General features: G+C 44.9%; 2 protein-coding genes across 7 annotated transcripts in view; one reads left to right on the plus strand and one right to left on the minus strand.

The window, feature by feature from the left end:
* Positions 1-1,230: 1,230 nt before the first annotated feature.
* On the minus strand, positions 1,231-16,909 carry CIAO2A (cytosolic iron-sulfur assembly component 2A). The gene is made up of 5 exons (XM_033919784.1): positions 16,752-16,909; positions 11,140-11,304; positions 4,608-4,657; positions 4,201-4,246; positions 1,231-1,660 (listed from the first exon to the last, which is right to left on the minus strand). The coding sequence occupies exons 1-5, from the start codon at positions 16,876-16,878 to the stop codon at positions 1,560-1,562; spliced, it is 489 nt and encodes a 162-aa protein (XP_033775675.1). The 5' UTR covers positions 16,879-16,909; the 3' UTR covers positions 1,231-1,559.
* A 66-nt stretch (positions 16,910-16,975) lies between these two features.
* The window catches only part of SPG11 (SPG11 vesicle trafficking associated, spatacsin), a 189,669-nt gene continuing 184,982 nt past the window's right edge, over positions 16,976-21,662 (plus strand). For 2 of the 6 annotated variants that reach the window (XM_033919780.1, XM_033919779.1), the window contains exons 1-2: positions 16,981-17,175; positions 17,537-17,703. In XM_033919780.1, coding sequence (XP_033775671.1) covers positions 17,111-17,175; positions 17,537-17,703 — 232 coding nt within the window. In that variant the 5' untranslated portion in view covers positions 16,981-17,110. Of the gene's footprint in view, positions 17,176-17,291; positions 17,413-17,536; positions 17,704-18,279; positions 18,405-21,662 lie in introns of those variants that run through there. The other 4 variants (XR_004536914.1, XM_033919778.1, XM_033919781.1 and 1 more) reach the window with 4 other exon arrangements.

Below are 21,662 nucleotides of genomic sequence, written 5' to 3' on the forward strand. Positions count from 1 at the left end.
AGTCTAACATTCCTAGTACCTTAATAGGATTTAATTAAGCAGATCAATAAGATGCAGACAGCAGTCAAGCAGCAAAGTGCAGCTATTCAGTCTTTTGTATCCATGTCTCTCCGCTTCTGTCCAAGCTTCACTGGCTACCGATAATCGCCAGGGTCCACTTCAAATGCGCCTGTCTAGCTTTCAAAATCCTACATGGGATCCTCCCTCCATGTATCCCTCTTTCTTGGAACTCCTCAAACCCTAATACCACCAGATCCACCCACAAATTAAAACTATCCTTCCCCTCATTAAGAGGCATCTCCCATAAAGGAAAACTAGGGACCTCCCTTCCCTTCAGAATCACCGAGCTCTGGAACAACCTTTCCTCCCCTCTTCGGAACCTAAGTTCCCTCCAACTTTTCCGCAAACATCTGAAGACCTGGCTATTCTCAAAAATCTGATACTTTTTCCATCTCTGGCATTCTAAGCCCTCAAAAAACTCTTCATACTTGGTCCTCTAACCCTTCACTGTAGTTCCTTTCTATCCCATCTCCTGTAAACCGTGCCGAGCTCTACGAATGTGGAGATGATGCGATATACAAACCTAAGGTTTCGTTTAGTCAAATACAGTATATGATTATATCCCACTTGGCAATATGTTTGTGCCCGTTGCAAAGAGCTCCTGGCTCTCAAAGAATGACTCCATTACCTTGGGTTAGAGTTGCAGACTTGGAGGATCTAAGGGAGACAGAGAGGTACATAGAGGAGCCCTACAGGGCTGTTTTAGAGAAGTTCCACCTCCAGTCTGGCAACCCCTGTGCTGCCTTGGAGGAGGGAAGTCTCCTAATAGGAGAACATCTCCCTGGTGATGCAGGAAATGATCCTGTAGCCAGGATCTGCCCACCAGGAGATGCAATATCATCTTGCACCGAGGATGTGTCTCCAGGGGCTTCTGCACAGAAGGGAAGAGTTAGGATGGCTGTTGTAGTAGGAGATTCAATCATTAGACATATAGATAGCTGGGTGTGAGGATCGCCTGGTCACTTGCCTGTCTGGTGCGAAGGTATTGGACCTCATGCGTCACTTAGCTAGGATATTAGATAGAGCTGGGGAGGAGCTGGCTGTCTTGGTACACGTAGGTACTAATGACAGGAAAATTTGGGAGGGAAGTTCTAGAAGCCATTCCATCCGGCCTTTCATGTCTGATCAGGAAAGTTGTGTGAATAGTTTTACATAGAAACAAAGAGCTCCTTTTTCATATAGGGCAAGCCCTTTATTAGCTGCATTCAGCTGACATTGACACAGATTTTCCTAGCAATTTAAGCAGCAAGTCCCATTGTTGAAAAGGAAGTACGGACACCGTCCCAAATCAGATCTGCAGTAAGTGCAGCAGTAGCGTCTTTCGACTGTTAGTCCTTCTGGGAACTATTTCTAAAGGCTTCAGTAGTGCAGCTAAAGCTCACAAATTATTCTGCAAAGGGCAAAGGGGGAACATTAGATGTCCGTACCAGGGGTCCTACGAAGCCCAGGCCTTGCTCTCTGACTGAAGGTGGCTAAAGTACTGCAACTCCAGGTGAGCGCTAATCATCGGGCTCTGTGACGCACTGCTCGACAATCTCCCTCAGGTTTGGATTCTCCATGGCAGCTGCTACACGTTCCTTGTCGTTAATTTGCTTGTTAACTGCAAAATACAAAAAAAACCCAAAATTGCATATGAAAGGATGCCCCTTCATAGAAGAGAGAAAATGAAGGCAGATAAAAACACCACCTTCCTGTCCCTTAGAGATCCCATGTACTTGGCCCAAGCTTTCTGGTCTTGTCTCTACCACCTTCACAACCTTCTTCATTCCTTAGGTTACTCCTGAGTCTGTCCCCTCCTTCCAGAGCTTCATTTCAATTGAGACTCGCCTCCTGTGTATTTATACAACAGAGACATTTAAATCTCTCTTTCTCAGATCTCCTCTTTAAGTCTGTTTTCATATACTGTATGATGAAAACCATTGAACATTTTAGCAGCTGCCTGACTTAAAATCCTTTTTCTGCCCAGTTTCAGCCAAAAGATTATGGCCATGGTTTTGGTTCTGAATAAAACTGACCGTGTTTAAAGTGGAAGCTGAAAATGTGCGCTTTGTCCTGTTAGGAAAGGTGACTAGTGGAATCCCTCAGGGTTCGGTGCTGGGGCCAATCCTGTTCAATATGTTTGTGAGTGACATTGCTGAAGGGATAGAAGGAAAAGAGTGCCTTTTTGCAGATGATACCAAGATTTGTAACAGAGTAGACACCGAAGAGGGAGTGGAAAATATGAAAAAGGATCTGCAAAAGTTAGAGGAATGGTCTAATGCCTGGCAACTAAAATTCAATGCAAAGAAATGCAGAGTAATGCATTTGGGGATTAATAATAGGAAGGAACCGTATATGCTGGGAGGAGAGAAGCTGATATGCACGGACGGGGAGAGGGACCTCGGGGTGATAGTGTCCGAAGATCTAAAGGCGAAAAAACAGTGTGACAAGGCAATGGCTGCTGCCAGAAGGATGCTGGGCTGTATAAAGAGAGGCGTAGTCAGTAGAAGGAAGAAGGTGTTGATGCCCCTGTACAGGTCATTGGTGAGGCCCCACTTGGAGTATTGTGTTCAGTTTTGGAGACCGTATCTGGCGAAAGACGTAAGAAGACTTGAGGCGGTCCAGAGGAGGGCAACGAAAATGATAGGAGGCTTGCACCAGAAGACGTATGAGGAGAGACTGGAAGCCCTGAATATGTATACCCTAGAGGAAAGGAGAGACAGGGGAGATATGATTCAGACGTTCAAATACTTGAAGGGTATTAACGTAGAACAAAATCTTTTCCAGAGAAAGGAAAATGGTAAAACCAGAGGACATAATTTGAGGTTGAGGGGTGGTAGATTCAGGGGCAATGTTAGGAAATTCTACTTTACGGAGAGTGTAGTGGATGCCTGGAATGCGCTCCCGAGAGAGGTGGTGGAGGATGGGCTGGGGAGGGCTTCAATGGCTGGGAGGGTGTAGATGGGCTGGAGTAAGTCTGCCGTGATCTCTTTCAGTTCTCAACTTGAATCCACTAGATAGTGTGCATTGTTTTCAAGGCACCTTCTTCAGATCTGTGCTGAGCTATCCTTTAGGAAAACCTGTCTTTTTCATAATGCATTCCTTCCCTTCCCAGCACCTCCCTCTTTCTTTTTCTACCCCAATTCTAAACATGCCATACTTGTGCTTGCAATTCCTGAGAGTGGAGGGTTATCTCCTGTATGTTCAGTACAGGGCTCTCGATGACTAACCCCTGCACTTCACATTCACATAACCAATTTTGGCTGCAGTTTTGGTCTCTCCAGAGGCATAACCACTTTCTTTTACCTGCTCACCAGTCCTCTTTCTCTGCACCCAAGAGTCCTGAGCTGGATGCTATGACCCCATTTCTTTACATATCAAGAGTCTAAGAGTCAGCGTTTATGATGCATTTAACATTTCCTATACTACCTTGGCTGACTTGCAGGACATCTAAAAAGACAACAGGAAGAGAACTGAATTTTGCTGACATCCGTTGTCCTAGACAGCACAGAACTATGCAGAGGTCAAGCTAGAAGTGTTTTGTGGACTGGGGGGGGGGGACTGATGGGATGAGTAACTGTTGCTTTTGCACTAGTAACAGTAACTAGTAACAGGTTTAATTGCTTTTGTTACAGTTTACAAAAATTACTAAAAATGTTTGAAACCAAGTACATTTTAGACAGGACAGTAGGAACACTTATTCCAGAAAGAGGTGTGTGTGTGTGGGGGGGGGGTGTTCCTTCCCTTGTATACGCACCTGTGATATGTTTAATTTGTATCATTAAATGGGTTTTAGTGTTATGATTATGTTACCACTTCGACGGAGAAGTTTTGACTGATCTAGCTTATGCATGTAAATTATCCAGAGCGGCTGCATTTCACCTCTCCCGACAACTCTTGATGCTCCCATTGGCCCTTCCTAACCCCTGCTTCCAGGTTAGCCCACAACCTCCTTCCCCTCACCCTGATCCTATGGGTACCCTGCACACATATTTCTTTAAAGTGGAGGCTATTAAGGTCCTCTTTGAGATCCTTTTTCTTCTAGCGTTAGAGAAAAAAGCCAAATCTGCTCAGCAGTCAGAATTACTGCACAGAGTACTGAAAAAGAAAGCCTTTCTTCAGCTTTGCAGTCAGAGAAAGAGCAATGTAAGGCACACTTACTGTCTTCTTCTGTAGAATGTGTTCCTTCAGAAATGTAGATCTCCAGCTGCAAAATACAAAGAAGTGTACAAGTGTCATTCGTATCTTTATGTAGATTTAGCTCAAGGGGGAGGGGGCTTTTAATCTAGGCCTGTAGCTGAGGCAATGAAGTTCACAGGCAGCATCAGCAGCGTTTGAACCTGGCTTCCTTGGGTCTCAATCCACAGCACTGAACTCACAGCCCAGCAAAAGTACACAGCTGTTCTGAGACCATTGCTAAAGATAAGGTGTCACTTATCAGTTCGAGACTGAGATACATTTATTTTCTGTGCATCAGGATGTGCTTTTTCTTTTAGCCTTGAAAGATGTAACTTATGAGAGGAGTCTGCTACAAATAGATCACTGTGGAAAGCATCTCGCATTCTTACCTTGTGCTTAAATGGCAAACATCTCTGCAGTTTAACTCTCAGGCAAAGACCTGTTCAGAACGAGAAAGAAGAAGTTACTTCTCCAGTCAGCTGTCCACCAGTTCACACAGATGTTCTGATCCTCTCTCTCTAGTGCAGTGATTAGAGCTACAGCCTTAGCACCCTGAGGTTGCGAGTTCAAACCCCACACTGCTCCTTGTGACCCTGGGCAAGTCACTTAATCCTTCACTGCCTCAGGTACATTAGATAGATTGTGAGTAGAGAATGACATGGGGAAAAAATTGTTCCCATCTGCACAAGCCTCAAATAGTTATGATTTTATACTGAACTTATTTTATTAAAGTATAGAAAGAAACAATATGCTGTACAATTGTCATTTTATAAATCACAAATACAAAGCAAGGATCAACAAAACCCCTGTCTCCCCTCTCCTTCCCATCACAAATATCCCTCCACTATTGAGAAAACTGAAGTCAAATTGGTACTATAGAATGCTACATAGAAAACTCAGGCTAACAGAATACTTCAGTCACAAGTCACATATGGCAGGAATAGTGTTAGGGGAATGCAACTAGGGCAACTACCCCCCCCCCTGTTCAAAGAGAGCCCTATGCCAGCTGGAAGCTAAAGAAGCCCAGCCTGGTCTTTGCAGTCCCCAGTTATGTCTAACACCAGCTCTAGCAGGATACATATTTCAAATCTGATATATTCTAATCACAAAATAGAAAATAGTTTTTTCTACCTTTTGTAGTCATTTTATACTTCACATCACATTGATCTCAGGCTCTTGTTTCTTTTTCCATCTGTCTACTCTTAACTCACTTGCCAGGGTCTCCTAACCATTTGACATGTCTTCTTTCTCCATGTTCACCATTCATCTTCCATCTCTGTGTATATTTTATCCCAATGTTTAGCAAGCATCTCTCTTCTGTTTCCTATAGTAACATAGTAGATGATGGCAAATAAAGACCCAAATGGTCCATCCAGTCTGCCCAATCTGATTCAATCTATAAATTTGTTTGTTGTTTGTTTGTTTCTTAGCTGTTTCTGGGCAAGAATCCAAAGCTCTGCCCAGTACTGTTCTATACTTTCCTTTCTAGTATTTCCCTGGTGCCCATTAGTGCGTCCCGATTCAGGAAAAAAATTTCAATTTGATTCAGCCTATTGAATCAATCATTCGATTCGATTTTCCTGCCCAATTTGGTGTTTTTTTCAAACATCCTGGTGGGTTTATTTTATAGCCTCTTCACCCCCTTTGCCTTCTCCTAACCACACTGGCGCTGTGGTGTAAACAAAATAAACAAACAAAAAGACTTTTCCTCTCTCTGTTAAATCCTAGCTCACGTTTGTGGTCTAACACCAGCTCTGGCAGGATACACGTTTCAAATCTGACATATTGTAATCACAAACTGAAAATGAAATTAGTTTTTCTACCTTTTGTTGTCTGGTCATTATTCAAATCTTGTTGGTCCCAGGCTCTGGTTGTCTTCTGATAACTTGCTTGCCAGGGTCTCCTTTCTCCGTGCTAACCATCCATCTTCTATCTCTGTCCTCCCCTTCCGTTTGCTTTCCCTAGAGGTCTGGCATCTTTCCTTTTTTTTCATCTCCATCCACAGATCCACCTTTTCTCAACTACCCTTTCATCCAGCATCTCACCCTCCTTCCCCACCACCCCAGGGTCCACCATCTCTCCATTTCTTTTCCCAACTACCCTCCTATCCAGTATCTCTATACCCCCCTCCACACCATCCCTTGTGTCCAACTTCTCTCCCTTTCTGTTCCTTCTCTCCCTAAATCCCATTGCCCACCATCTCTCTCCCTCTCCTCTGTTTTTAGACCCATTATTTCTTCCCCCCAAAGTCCGGCATATGCACGTCTCTTTGAACCTCCCCCCTTCCTTCCCTCCATCCGTGTACTTCTACACCAGGGCCTCCTCCCCTGAAATTGTCCCTCCCCCAAAGGCCTGCACCCCACCCGAAGGACTGCGCATCCCCCCCCTCTGGAAGGCCTGCATGTTCCCGCACATCCATTTACCTAATATCAGCAGTCTGCAGAGAAGATTGCCGGTGCTAGCGATCTTTGCAAGCTGCCATAGGTCTTCGGAGCTGTTTCCTCTGTCGTGGCCCCGCCCCTCCTCAGACGTCAGAGGCAGGATCGCGGCAGAGTAAACAACTCTGAAGGCCTATGGCAGCCTTCAATGATCGCTAGCACTGGCAATCTTCTCTGCAGGCTGCTGATATTAGGTAAATGGATGCGCGGGAGTCCATGGGGTAAGCCGGACACCAGCGGGAGGAAGCCGGATACCTGCACTTCCCGACTAACCATAACCCCTCGCCCTCTACAGCAGGTGCAGCAGTGGCCAGCCAGCAAGAGGCAGCGCTGCCGCTCCTGCTTTACGAGGCTGATTTATTTTTTTAATCGATTTGAATCGATTCACCCGAAGTGAATCGGTGAACCGATTTGAATCGTGAATCGGGCAGCACTAGTGCCTATCTCCCTGCCTTCATCATCAATATTATTCTGTGTCCTTATCCCCTCTGTGCCCAGTGTCAGTCCTCTGTGTCCCTATGCCCCCCTCCACCCATGTCTAACATCTCTCTTCTGCGTTCCTCTTCTCCCTCATGTCTAGCCATCTTTTGTGTCCATATACCCTCATGTCTGGAATTGCCCCACTGACTGCATCCATATACCACCCCATAAAGCATTCCCTTTTGTGTCCCTCTTCCTATGCTCCCATCCATCTCTCCTCTTTTTGTGTATTTCCCTGTGTCCATCTTAACATAAGAACATAAGCATCGCCTCTGCCGAGTCAGACCATAGGTCCATCATGCCCGGCAGTCCGCTCCCGCGGCGGCCCCCCAGGTCAACAAACTTTAAGTGATCTATTACTCTAAAGCATTTTGTACACTATAGTAACCCTCTAATTGTACCCTTCAATCCCTTTCTCCTTCAGGAACTCGTCCAATCCCATTTTGAAACCCAAAATCGTACTCTGCTCTACCACCTCTTCTGGAAGTGCATTCCAGGTGTCCACCACCCTCTGAGTGAATCAGAACTTCCTAGCATTTGTTCTGAATCTGTCTCCCTTCAATTTATTTGAGTGCCCTCTAGTTTTTGTTGCCCCCGCCAGTCTGAAGAATCTGTCCCTCTCTACCTTCTCTATTCCCTTCATGATCTTGTAAGTTTCTACCATATCCCCTCTAAGTCTCCGCTTTTCCAGGGAAAAGAGCCCCAGCTTCTCCAGCCTCTCAGCATATGGAAGGTTTTCCATGCCCTTTATCATTTTTGTTGCTCTTCTCTGGACCCTCTCCTCTCTTATTCCTTTACACCAAAATGCCTCTCACTCTCTCTTTCTTCCCTCCCTCCACTGTGTTAAATATTTCACTCCCTTCATCCCTTTGGTTCAGAATCTCTTTCCCTTCCCTCGCTTCCTCCCTGCAGGTCCAGTACCTCTATCCCTTCTCTCAACACTCTCCAAGGATCCAGCATCCCTATCCCTTCCCTCTAGCCCCTCCCTTCATAGTTCCAACATCTTTCTCCCTTCTCTCTAGCTCCAGTTCTGAACTGCAATTCCAGTACCTCTCCCTTCCCTCTCTTTTCCCTTCAGTTCCAGTCCCCCCTCCACATCAGTACCTCTCTCACTTCCCTCCAGCCCCAACCCCCCCATTGATCCAATACCTCTCTTCGCCCCCAGCTCAAATCCAGCACCATCCTTCAGCTCCAGCTTTAAAGACAGCCAGCAATCCCCCCTCCCGCATTGAAAGCGGCAGGCAACATCCCCTCCCATGGGTCAGCATCTCCTCCCCAGCTCCACTCATGCCTACTACCCGAATGAACCAGCTGCACCACGCCCCAAAATCTTGAGAAGCCTGCGCATCATCATAATCATCGGCGCGGCTGGCTCCTTCAGATAAAACTGCCGTCTCAATGAAAAATCTTCAGAGGCCTGCTCCAGGCTTTCCTTTAGCGGAAACCGAAAGTTACATCAAGGAGGGGCTCATTGGCTAAAGGAAGGCCTCTGCGCAGGCTTCTCAAGATTTTTCAATGTGACACGGCTGACTTGATCGGTTAAGGTAGGTACAAGGGGAACTAGGGAGTAAATGCTGAGCCGAGGGGATGTTGCTGCGCTGACCCTGGTGCAAATTTTGCCACGGGAACAAAGTCGCCTACTGCTATAGCAGGGTGGTGGAAGACCTTATTCCCATTCCCGCTGTAACATAAATTCAACATATACACTAGTATAACTCAATTTGATTGACGTGAGAAATATAAAATCTATCAGGTGGAAACTGAGTTACCAAAAAACTTAAATAGAAGAGAAACGTTTAAGAAAAAAAATATACTGCTTAAACAAATTAAAAGAAGAAATCAAAGCAATCATGTCTAAGTGTAGAAATCAACTGAATATATACTTAAAGGAGCATAATCAAAACAAACGTCTAAGTCGAATTTGGTCATATGGTGCTAGATGCCCAAAGTCAGCAGTGGGAAAATGCTTATTTTCGAAAAACATGTCTAGAATATTTTTTTCCGAAAATCTTCTATCCAGACATCCAGGCTATTGTAGACCACCAGTACACCCATCCTTATATCACATTTTCGATCGAAATTTCGTCCAAGTCCCAATCACGCAAAACAAGACCATTTAGACCTAGGAGAGGTCAATCTTGTAATGGACTGGCCACCTAGACATGGTAACAGAGCAGTGGGGCACCTTACAGGGCACTGCTGTGAACTTCACAAAAAGCACAGTTACTTACCGTAACAAACGTCTCACCAGAACTCCGGTGAGCCCCCTAAAATCCACTATGCCCACCTGTCTACAACCCCAATAGCCCTTATGGCTGCAGGTGGCATCTATTTGGTAGTGGAACATGTTCACTAAGTTGGCTACATTGTTTCCTGTTTTGCAGGCTAACCATGGGTTGTCGCAGTTATCCTTCTCCGGGTCATTTTCTAATTGTGAGCCCACTGAGACAAATAGGGAAATACCTGTATGTAAGCCTGAAGTACCTGTATGTAAGCTGCTTGGTGGTATACAAGGCCCAATCCCTATTTCCTGTATGCTGACGATTCATTAGGCATTAGTGTTGGATCAGGCGGAAGTTAAGAACAGCCTTACTGGGTCAGACCAATGGTCCATCAAGCCCAGTAGCCTGTTCTCACTTTGGCCAAAACCCAAGGAGTAGCTACATTCCATGCTATTGATACAGGGAAAGCAGTGGCTTCCCCTGTGTCTTTCTCATGTCTTCCAGTCCCTTCATTTTCTCACTCACTTAAGGTATAAAGTTATTTGCTATCTGTCTACTAAGAGTTAGTGAGATACCTGGGTATCCCCAAAAAAACAGTAAAAAATTGAGATTAGTACAAAACACTGCTGTTCGCTTAATCTTCGGACTGAGAAAAAAAGACCACATCAGCCCCTACTACAAAAAACTACACTGGTTACTAATAGAAGCGCGAATACTATTCAAATTTGCATGTATCTGTTTCAAACAAGTCTGGGGACTAGCACCTTCCTACCTGCAAACTCACTTCGTTCTGCACAACCCCACACGAACTACCAGAAACAAAAACATCTTTGCCTACCCAAAGATCTCAGGCTGCAGATACAAATCCTTCCTGGATAGAACCTTCATGTTCCAAGCGAATAGACAACAATTCTGGTTGCGAAACTGCATAAATGAACCCAAAACTGACTTACAATGCATTCCAAAAAGCAATAAAAACCGCCCTATTCGACAAATTCATTGACTAAAACAAACCACCCTTAAACCAAAACAAACCCCCCGTAAACGCTATTCAATCTCCCAGGAAGCTCCAAATTTCATGTATTCTTTGCCCATGGAACTTAAATTAGTATGTACCTTGTTTAAGTAACTTTTCTATTTTAGGCTCCTTATCATTCGCTGACTGTCCAGCCTTCTTTCAATGTGAACCGCCTAGAAGTCGCCTGACTATTGCGGTATAGAAAAATGAAGTTATTATTATCAGTGAAACTGGTAGTTGTATTGGTCATTAACTGAAATATATTCTCCTGATATCTAAGTTTTGGAAAGAGTTTCCTGCCTACCTCAAGGGAAAGGCCTAGTGCTCCCTGAGCCCATCTTGTGTGGCTGTTGCCTTATGGTTAATGGCAATTGTGTGGTGGAGGGGCTACCCCAAATGGCATTAGGATTCTTTTTACATCTATTCCAGTAGCTCAAGGTAAAATCCTTCTGTATGAGATGTGGGCACAAAGAAAGACGAGAGCCAAGATGGAACAGGGGAAGACAAAGAAGGGTAGCATTAAGTGTAGGAGAAAGGTGGGACAGTGAAAGACAGAGGGCAAAGGTGAAGGAGCAAGTGAGATCCCTAAACCTTAAAGGGGACAGTAGATGGGTCCTTCTGCTTCTGACCATCTGTAGGGCCACTGGGACAGAGCAACACTATTTTAACATCACATTAAAGAGGTGCCTTGGCATAGAAGGATGGCTAGCAAATCTACGCTAGCGGTTCTGCAGGGGTGGGGGTGGGGAAAGCAACAGCTTACCGATGAGAGTGGCCAGAGAACAGTGAGGTACTGTTGGTGTAAATCTGATTGTCACCAGATATTCCTCCTGTGTGATTTCTTGCACATCAACACAACTCTCCGTCACTACATCCAACTCCTCTAAGGTGTTTGGCTTTTCTGGATCACGGATGGTTCGGATTATGTCTAAAGTAAAAACAACATATATCCAGAGTCAGCTTTTACAATGGCCAGACCACTGCACCAAAGAATGTCGGAAAGCAGTGTCACACTGTGATAACTCAACAGAGCTGCAACTAGGCCTGTATATGAAAGATTCAATGGCAGGCCCAAAGTAGGGAGCATTAAAACAACTCATGCTAAGCAAGTGAACTGCAAAAATGAAGCTTTTCCATTTCTTTTTTTAGCAAAGTTAAAATAAATGCTCCGAGTTGCTCAGCTGCAAAAAATAAACTGTTGTTTCAAAGTGTAGGAATTCCATATATCATGGTCACTGGCAATGCTGACCAATTCAGACTTTTTTGGGTAGCATCGTTCAATTTTATGAAATTAGTACAGGACATTTTTTCCTATGAGGGAAGCCTTTTCAATCAACCCACCCTATTGGGTGCCCAAGGTACAGGTGAGAAGGTTTTTCTGAATAAATCCTACATAATTGCTAAAATACATACTTTTAATTGTTGGTTACAACCTTCCCTCTCACCTGTTTTGGAACTGGAGGAACAAATTTCATGCACTAATGTTCTGAGAGTCTTATGGGACTATTTTCTCTGTTGATATTTATTGAGCTCTTGGGTGGGTTTTTAATGTTCTGGTTCCTGATATTAGGTTGTAATGGATTGGGGTCATAAAGGACAAAGACTTCAGGCCAAGGTTTTGATGTACCCTATCATTTTATGATGTATTGTTTATGGGAAGGGGAAGATGTCACTTTCTTCAGTTTTGTGTACATTTGTTTCTTTTTATAACTTAATAAAAAGATTTTTAATAATAGATGTATTTATTGTAAATCACTTTGGACTAAATTTGTTCAAAGATGGCAATGTACTTTACATTTATAATTTTTTCTAAGTCTACAGTACATAAACATATACCCTCTAATTCTATTACATTGCACAAAATTACTTAAGCTGGGTTTTATTAAACCTCGCTGGCCCATGGTAGAAACCTTAGTAAAAGCAGCCCTTAATCTGTAATTGGCACAAAGGGACAATAATAGACTTTATGTGGCACTAATTGGATTAAATTTGCACTTATGTGTGCAACTGGTAAGGAAAAATTGGGACTTACTTGCTAATTTTCTTTCTCTTAAGCCCTCCAGAAACTGATGCTTGGGTTATGCATAATGTGACCATTTATTTTTTTCATCAAAAGGGGACATCTATTAATTGTCAGTCCCACCCCCCAATCCTGCCTTAGCCCTGCCCCAATCCCGCCCTAGCCCCACCCCCAATTTCTTCCATTCATTTTTCATGTACACATAATATCTTCATATTAATTCATAATGGTAACCTTAAAATAAAAAAAAACTACAAAGCACACTATATGCAGAGAAAATGTTAATTATCATTTATATTTGGGGGGGTTTTCAAAGATGTCAAGGCAAATGACTTTAAAATATGCAATGTCACCTCAGTAACTATAGAAAAATAGACAAATATAGTGCAAAATATAGACAGCAGATATAAATTCTCAAAACGGACACGTTTTGATCACTAAATTTAAAATAAAATCATTTTTCCTACCTTTGCTGTCTGGTGATTTCATGAGTCTCTGGTTGTGTTTCCTTCTGACTGTGTATCCTTTCTTTCTTTCTGCACTCAGGCCCAACAATTGTCCCTTTCTATTCCCTCCCTCCTTCCTTCCTTCCTTCCTATGTCCTTAGTGCCCCCAGTGCCTCCTTCCTATGTCTTCTCTTGCCTGGACAAACTGAGTGAGTAGGCAGATAAATGGCAGATGAGCTTTAATGTGGAGAAATGTAAAGTTATGCACATAGGGAAAGGGAACCTGATGTTCAACTACACAATGGGGGGGATGACATTGGGAAAAGGCAACCTAGAAAAGGACTTGGGGGTTTTGGTGGATAAAACAATGAAACCGGCAGCACAATGCACAGTGGCCTCAAAAAAGGCGAACAGAATGTTGGGCATTATCAAAAAAGGTATCACTACCAGAACCAAGGAAGTTATCCTCCCGCTGTACAGGGCAATGGTGCGACCGCATCTGGACTACTGCGTCCAGTACTGGTCGCCGTATCTAAAGAAAGATATGGCGATACTCGAGAGGGTCCAGAGAAGAGCGACAAAAATGATAAAGGGCATGGAAAACCTCTCGTATGCTGAGAGGCTGGAGAAGCTGGGGCTCTTTTCCCTGGAAAAGCGGAGACTTAGAGGGGATATGATAGAAACTTATAAGATCATGAAGGGTATAGTGAAGGTAGAGAGAGACAGATTCTTCAGACTGGCGGGGGCAACAAGAACTAGAGGACACTCAAAAAAATTGAAGGGAGATAGGTTTAGAACAAATGCTAGGAAGTTCTTCTTCACCCAGAGGGTGGTGGACACCTGGAATGCGCTTCCACAGGGGGTGGTTGAGCAGAGTACGGTTTTGGGTTTCAAAAAGGGATTGGACGAATTCCTGAAGGGTAAGGGAATCCAGGGGTACAATTAGAGGGTTACTATACAAGACAAAATGCTCTTGAGTAATAGATCACTACAGGTCATTGACCTGGGGGGGCCACTGAGGGAGCGGACTGCTGGGCATGATGGACTTATGGTCTGACTCAGCAGAGGCAATGCTTATGTGCTTTGTCCCTCCCCTGAAGCCAGCCTGCCTGCCTACCTCCTTCCCTCCCTCCAGTGCCTGATTCAACCCCACCCCTGACCGTCCATGTACCGCCGCTGCCTGCCAGTCTGCCTCCCTGCTGTGCCGATTCAAACCCTGGGACGCCGCCGCTGCTTCTTACCTTCTTCCCGACGTCAATTTTGACGTCGGAAAGGAAGTTCAGGCCAGCCAGGCGGTGATTGGCTGGCCTGAAACTTCCTCTCCGATGTCAAAATTGACGTCGGGAAGAAGCAAGAAGCAATGGTGGCGGCGGCCCAGGGTTTGAATCGGTGCGGCAGGGAGGGAAAGTGATTGCCCATCCTGGTGTTCCCGCGCACAGCTTCAGGATGCTGTCCCTGAAAATGGGACATTTCGGTGTCCCAAAGCAGTGGGTTGGGACAACGGGACGGTCAGTCCGAAAACAGGATTGTCCCGTTGAAAACGGGACGTATGGTCACCTTAGTTATGCATGCCTTCCAGCAGGTGCAGAAAACAAACTTGAGAGCAGTATGCCCTCGTGAATCTGCGGTTCGCGAATCGTGGACTCAGTCTTTCATGGTATTTTCTGATTGCCTCTTCCGGATAGCATGTCAAAGCAGTTCCTGATTGGTGTAGCCTGACTTTAGTTCCCGGAAGAGGCGGTCAGAAAATACTAAGAACGATCCCGCACCCGATTTTCAGCATCCGCCACTGCCCCTGCAGCCTTCTCCTGCCTCCGATCTGCTCCTAAACTGTATTCGCAGTTTTTTGAAATTTGTGGGTGCTCCTGGAATGGACCTCCGCAAATTTCGGGGGGAGTACTGTAATAGCTCTATGTAGCTACTATTTGCCAATTTGTCACTAAGCAAACAGCAGAATATTTCTTTATGGAAGTGGCTTAAAGAATTTGCACCTTAGATCAATGGTTGTGATGATCATCTGAAATTTACTACACACTACCGTGCTTTATTTATTGATTTTTTTTGGACATGAATATTTTTAAGATGAGTGATATTTTGCAAACTATATTATATCAGAAGCCAGAGGAGAGAAATGCACATTTTCATTTTTAAGTTTCCTTCCTTATACATTAAAATCTGGTATACCCATTGGCCAATTCTTACAACTTCTTTGTGTATGCTCGTCCTTGGATGATTTTACTATTACTGTACTCCTATTTATCACTTATATAACGCTGAAAGGCATACATAGCGCTGTACATTTTTACATTTAATTTTAACTTTTTTTCATGTGATTTATTATCTTGATCTATTGATAGGAATAATTCATAAAGCATATTTGAGAGCTAAATATGCTCAACATGATTTGATGTTACAATATAAGGAGAGGCCTGAGAAGATATTTTGACAGTTGTGCTTCCTCATTCACAATTGATGCTGTGTTAACTGCTTTGATTTTGAAACATTGGTGTTTTTTTCAGGAGAACAAAAATAAAAAGTATAGTGATGATGTACAGGACACCAAGACTTTAATAAACAATCATAAAAGAGAACATAAAACAGTTTGTTTTCAAAAGGACTGATAAGACCGGACCCGACACTCCTTCCTCAGGGGTCCTAATGTATATCAGAAAAAGTGTTTCTTCGAAACAGGGACCGGGTCGGATCCAGTCTTATCAGTCCTTTTGGAAACAAACAGTTTTATGTTGTCTATTATGATTGTTTATTAAAGTCTTGGCGTCCTGTACATCATCACTGCACGTTCTGTTTTTGTTATTCGATTTGATATTTTACTGTAGTTGAGTTGGATCTTCTGTTTGTTGTTGCCTCCTGTGTTTTTTTTTTTTCAGGAGACCTGCTTACCCTGGTGCAGTAGTAGAAACAAAGCTATGTCAGCAAGGGACTCTCCTGTACAACTTCTGATGTGCTTTTGTGTTCTATTTTATTAATTTAATAAGTTTTTTTTATTTTGAATTTATGTTATGGAGGGGTCAAGAAAGGTCATTGTAGAGCTTCAGATAAGGTGTAGGATGGAAAGGTGCTCAGAGCTCTGGAAGGGGGTCAGAAAAGGTCATTATAGAGTGTCTGATAAGGGTTAGGAGGGAGAAGGTCAATGGGGGGGGGGGGTCATTGTCAAGCGTCAGGTGAGGCAGAGAGAGAGATGGTCGGGGCCCTGGAGGGAGATATGGGGGTTCAGAAAAGGTCATTATAGAGTGTCTGATAAGGGTTAGGAGGGAGAAGGTCAATGGGGGGGGGGGTCATTGTCAAGCGTCAGGTGAGGCAGAGAGAGAGATGGTCGGGGCCCTGGAGGGAGATATGGGGGTTCAGAAAAGGTCATTGTTGAGTGTATGATAAGGGTTAGGAGGGAGAGATGGTTGGGGTTATTGGGGGGGGGGGGCAGGAGAGGGTCAAGCGTCAGGTGAGGCAGAGAGAGATGCTTAGGGCCCTGGAGAGGGATATGGGGGTTCAGAAAAGGTCATTGTTGAGTGTATGATAAGGGTTAGGAGGGAGAGATGGTTGGGGTTATTGGGGGGGGGGGGTCAGGAGAGGGTCAAGCGTCAGGTGAGGCAGAGAGAGATGCTTAGGGCCCTGGAGAGGGATATGGGGGTTCAGAAAAGGTCATTGTTGAATGTATGATATGGGGTAGGAGGGGGATGGTTGGGGTTATTGGGGGGGAATCAGGTGGGATCTTTGCAGAGCATCAGGGGTGGAAGAGACGTTCGGGGCCCTGGAGTAGGGGGACTGAGCAGAAACCCCTGTTGGTAGGAGGAGGTGGGAAGAACTTTAGGAGGCACGTGACGGCCCTCGGGGGGGGGGAGGGAGAAGCGTTAACGTCTTTCTTCAGCCGGTATTAAAGCCGAGGGCGGTTACCGTAGACCTCTAGCGCCTTCTCCTCCATCCTCTTCTTCCTCTGAGCATGGTCTCTGTCAGACAGCTTCGCCAACAGCAACACGAGTGCACCCAGCGAGTGCGAAATCCAGCCAACCACGGCCGCCATGCCGCGGAGGCGCCATACTAATGGCGCGCTTCCGGACATGCGTGCGCCGCCTCGACGGATGGGGCGTCATCTTGGATTTGGGCAAATGAGTTCTACGGCTTTGTAATCCTTTGAAGTTGGCGCGTCTGAGCGTCCTTTAGCCCGAAGTAAAGATGGCGGCTGATGGCTGTCGCCAGGGAAACGGGTCCCGTGCGTTCAGGTGACCGAAGTAGCGAAGGGCTCCGGTGTCGGGATGCTGCGGGTGTTGCTGCTGCCGCCCCTGCGCCCCTCCGCCCTCCGCGTGGCCAGCTCGAGCCAGTAAGTGCCGCAGGCGGGAAGACGATGGCTCCGGCCCAGTGGTTGTGGGTTCAAATCCCACGCTGCTCCTGGCGACTTTCCTTGGCAGGCTCAGGGTCCCCCAAAGCAGCAATTAGGAAAGGGATGTCAAGAAGAGCCATGCTTGCCTTAGGCGAAAGTTCAAAGGAAACGGCTACACGTTTGGTTGCTCTTTTCTAGGCCTGGGGTCTTTTCCCTTCTAGTTGCTTCTGTTAAATGGTAAAATGTCCAGAATAAATACTGAAATGAACATCATTGGTGACATGTTCAAAAATGGCTCTCTTTGACTTAGCAGCATTTTTTTCTAGAAATAATAAAAGCACATTGTTTTTTCTTATGCCAGCTTCCTCTGGGACAGTAAAGATGACAGCCCCAAACTTCTGGTCCTCGGGGAAGATGGGGAGCTGTGCGCCTATGGACTGCAGCCACAAGATGGGCTGTGTGAAGCGTTCATCCTGTGGAGATGCGACAGGGAAACGCTAAGGAAACTTCTTGAAGCGCAACACCTCGGTGAGTAGACAACTTTCCTTGCCTCGGCAAACAAGGCAAGCGAGATGTCTATAACCAAGAGGAATGTTTATTCACATAAAACAGTCTCATTCTGGTTACTTGATCACTCAAGTCCCAACTAAGATCTCCATTTTGGCAACATAAGATGCCTTCTTAAGGCGACAAACAAGTAACTAAAATAAAAATACATGCTAAAGAACAAATATACACGTATTAGTAATCAATGCATAAAAAACAAGTACTAATAAATAACCAAGGCATATATATTGTGACAGGGAAGCTCCTGTCCCAGTGAAAAGGACTATTAAACCTCCCCAGCCTGCAGCACGGGGCTCTGTAAAACCTGGCCTGGAGCTAGAACAGCCAGCTCAGCCAGGAGGGAAAATGCATCAGCAGGTTGTAGCACAGCCCAAAAGCCAGGTGGGGAGGGCATTGAAAACTAAGTATCTCCCCTATCAATCCTTTCCTCTAGTCCAGAAACTGAAACCCAACCCAGGAGGGGGTGGAGTCAGACCCTGGAGTGTGTCAAACAAATTGCCTCAAGTAAGAAGCAAGCAGGTCAATCAGGGAGGCTCAGGTGGTTCTCATCCAGAGAGGCCAGCAACCAGCCGTGACTGCAGCTACCAGGGAGTTCCTACTCCCCAGGCCAGAACGTTTCCCAGAGGCCAGCCCAGCAGGAGGGAGAGTGTAATCCTTGGGAGGTACAGTGCCTTGCCCAACAAGCCTTGGGAGGGAGACCCGGGGGTTTTGGCTCAGAGAGGAAACATTGCCAGAGAACTGACAAGCAGGCAAGGAGGGGATGGGAGGAACAACCTCGGATAAGGGAATGGGGAAATAGCCTTGAGTCTCTACCTAATGAATGGGAGATGGAAAGTATCCCTGATGAGACTGAATATGAGGAAGACATGGAACTAAGGGGAATGGATGTGTGAAGGATTCCCTCCTGCCCAGAAGAAATCCAGTCCAGGTTACTTTGAATCCTAAGTTAAAGCAAGGCTGTGAGCAGGGCAGAGGCTGCTCTGGCCCATTAAGGAAAATAGTGATTTAAAGTGTGTTCTTTCATGCCCTATAAAAGTGGAATCCAGAGGGGAGATAAAGGGCATAATTGGGAGGGCCTGGAGACCTTATAAGGGAGGCTTGCCCTGCACCGTTCAACAGGTGGAACTGTGCATATCCCTGGGAGGGAACGGCGTGGAAAACAGATATACTAAAGGAAAAGAAAACCCAAAGTTATTAATTGAGTGCTACTGGGACTGAAAGAAATAAGTGATCACTTCAAGTGCCAGTGCGGGACGTTCCCGACTGGGAGAGGGAAAAGGAACGATAGCTGGGAGCTGGCAGCGATTCCCTAGGAGGGGAGGTGAGGGTCAGTAAGGCAACTAAGGACATTTTCTGTTTTGCTTTGCTATTTCCATATGATTTTGCCTTTCTTCTCTGTTGTCATAACACTGTGCAAGCTGATTTTGACTAAGTTCCGAGTGATTGCACCAAAAGACATTGTGCCCAATTTAACATTTTTTTTCCTGCTTTCGTTCTGAGCACAGTAATAAACTTGGAGGATTTGTTTTACCCGCAATCCAGCATCCGGGTTTTTCTTTCTACCAGCCACATAAAAGGCGCTACATTAAATCTACCTGTGGTCCGAGCCCGGCTTCCTACCTACTCAGGAACCGGCCCAGCCACAATATGTATAAAGGAACAAATTAGACTTTAAAATAGCCATACATAACGAATATCTAAAAAGAGGGAAAATAAAATATTGAACTAACATGAATGACTTATAAATGGAGCATAACCTGTAACTCGTTCTGAGCTCTTTGGGGACAGTGGGATAGAAAAAGAATTATACTTATTTAAATGAAAAAACCCCCCATAAATAATTATACCCTGTAAAGTGAACTGCAATCTGTGTCACGTACAAAGATCTTCTATAAGAAATTTGTGAATAGTGCTATGTAGTACAAAAAATAATCAGAGAAAGGTTTCAGAAAAGCCTGCGGTAAGGAAAAAGAAAGTGTCAAGCATTACTATTACATGGAGCTGTGGAATGTGCTATGACTTACAAATAAAATAGTATGATGTAAAAACTAAGGAGAGTTGGCAAAAACTACAAAAAACACAGGAGAAGAGAAGGCATCGAGTGTTATCTCTAAGTGAGTCTATCGTTGCGATATGCCAAATTTATGTAAGTGTGTTGCAGTTAGGAGTAATTGATAACAAAGCCGGTAGGCTGGTGGAAAACTAAAGGTTATTACGTACCAATGACTCACTAAAGGAAGAGGAGTCTAATTAAGATGGCGGCCTGATCGAGTTCAGCTGAACGCTGCGGTGCTTTGGCATTCTACTTGGAATGCACCAAACCGCACAGAACTCCTCAACTTTTTGTCTCCTTTGATCCGAACAAGTTGGGATGTCCTATCTCTAAGCGTACCATCTCCAATTGGATGGTGGCTTGTATCTCATTCTGCTATGCCCCGGCTGGATTTCCTCTTCACAGTAGTCACAGCCCATAAGGTTAGAGCAATGGCAGCTTCTGTGGCTTTCCTCAGATCTACACCTATTGAGGAAATTTGTAGAGCTGCTACATGGTCCTCGGTTCATACCTTCACTTCTCACTATTGTCTGGATGCTTTCTCCAGACGGGATGGATAGTTTTGGCCAAACAGTATTGCAAAATTTATTCTCCTAAGTTGCCAACTCTCCCACCATCCCACTTTGGTTAGCTTGGAGGTCACCCACTAGTGGGAATACCTGCCTGCTTGTCCTGGGATAAAGCACAGTTACTTACCGTAAGAGGTGTTATCCAGGGACAGCAGGTAGCTATTCTCACAACCCACCGAAATCTGAGGTATGGACGGGAGGCCGGATGGAGGGAATGTGTGTGAAGGCCTCCTTGAGATCCAGAGAGCATAACCAGTCGTTCTGCTCGAGAAGGGGATACAGGGATGCTAGGGTCAACATGCAAAACTTTTCTCTGACCAGAAATTTGTTGAGCACCCTGAGATCCAAAATAGGGCGCAGATCACCCGTCTTCTTCGGAACAAGGAAGTACTGGGAGTAAGAACCCTTGTTTTGTTGAGCCAAAGGAATGGGCTCGATAGCTCGGAGCTGAAGCAAAGCTTGAGCTTCCTGAAGAAGAAGGGTGGTCTGTGCCGAGTTGGAAGGATACTCTCTTGGAAGATGTTCCGGAGGAACTTGATGGAACTGATGAGAGTATCCCTTCCTAACGATGGTGGAAACAGTCGTCCATCGGTGGTAAAAATGATGGAGATGACTTCCGATAGGGGGAAAAACGGGAAAAGGCAGAATGACTGAGGTTATGCTTTGTATCAGACAGTCAAAAAGGCTGAGGAGCCTTGGGTACAGCAGGTGGCTGAGGCTTCTGCTGCTTCTGAGGATGTTGCCTCTTGACAGGTTGACGAATGGCAGGAGCCTGTTTTGGTGGAAAACGCCGCTGGTAAATCAGATAAAAGAGATAGTTTTAAACAACGCAAAAAACATACAAGAGGTTAAAGAGGAGATAGAAAATTTAAATAAGAGAATGCAAATAATAGATATAAAGATTGAACATATAGAAAAACGTGTGGAGCGAACTGAGGCAGAAATAATACAATATAAAAAAGATCATAAGGAGATAGAGCTATTAAAGAAAGAATTGGAAGATTTGTCTAACCGCGAAAGACGGAGTAACTTAAGGGTGCTTGGGCTACCTGAAAGGATAGAAAAAAATGATCCCATATCCTTTCTCATTAATTTCTGCCAATTAAAATCAAATATCCGTTGGAACTGGAAAGGATGCATAGGGTCCCGATAAGAAGATCTAGTAATCAGAAAGGACCGCGTCCATTGATTTTTAAAATGCTCAGGTACCAACAGGTTGAGGAAATTATTAAATTGGCTAACGAGAATAGAAATCTCAAATATCAGGATGCAAAGATGCACATAGTACAGGATTTTGC

This window comes from Geotrypetes seraphini, chromosome 14 (assembly GCF_902459505.1).
Source record: "Geotrypetes seraphini chromosome 14, aGeoSer1.1, whole genome shotgun sequence".
Lineage (NCBI taxonomy): Eukaryota > Metazoa > Chordata > Amphibia > Gymnophiona > Dermophiidae > Geotrypetes > Geotrypetes seraphini.

Bases quoted from the DNA above. Each gene is read 5' to 3' on its own strand.
- CIAO2A (XM_033919784.1), bottom strand. From the start codon at position 16,878: ATGGCGGCCGTGGTTGGCTGGATTTCGCACTCGCTGGGTGCACTCGTG. The intron at 4,658-11,139 runs GTAAGCTGTTGC...CGTTCTGAACAG, and splicing joins TTCTCTGGCCACTCTCATCG to GTCTTTGCCTGAGAGTTAAA. The intron at 4,247-4,607 runs GTAAGAATGCGA...TGTATTTTGCAG, and splicing joins GTTTGCCATTTAAGCACAAG to CTGGAGATCTACATTTCTGA.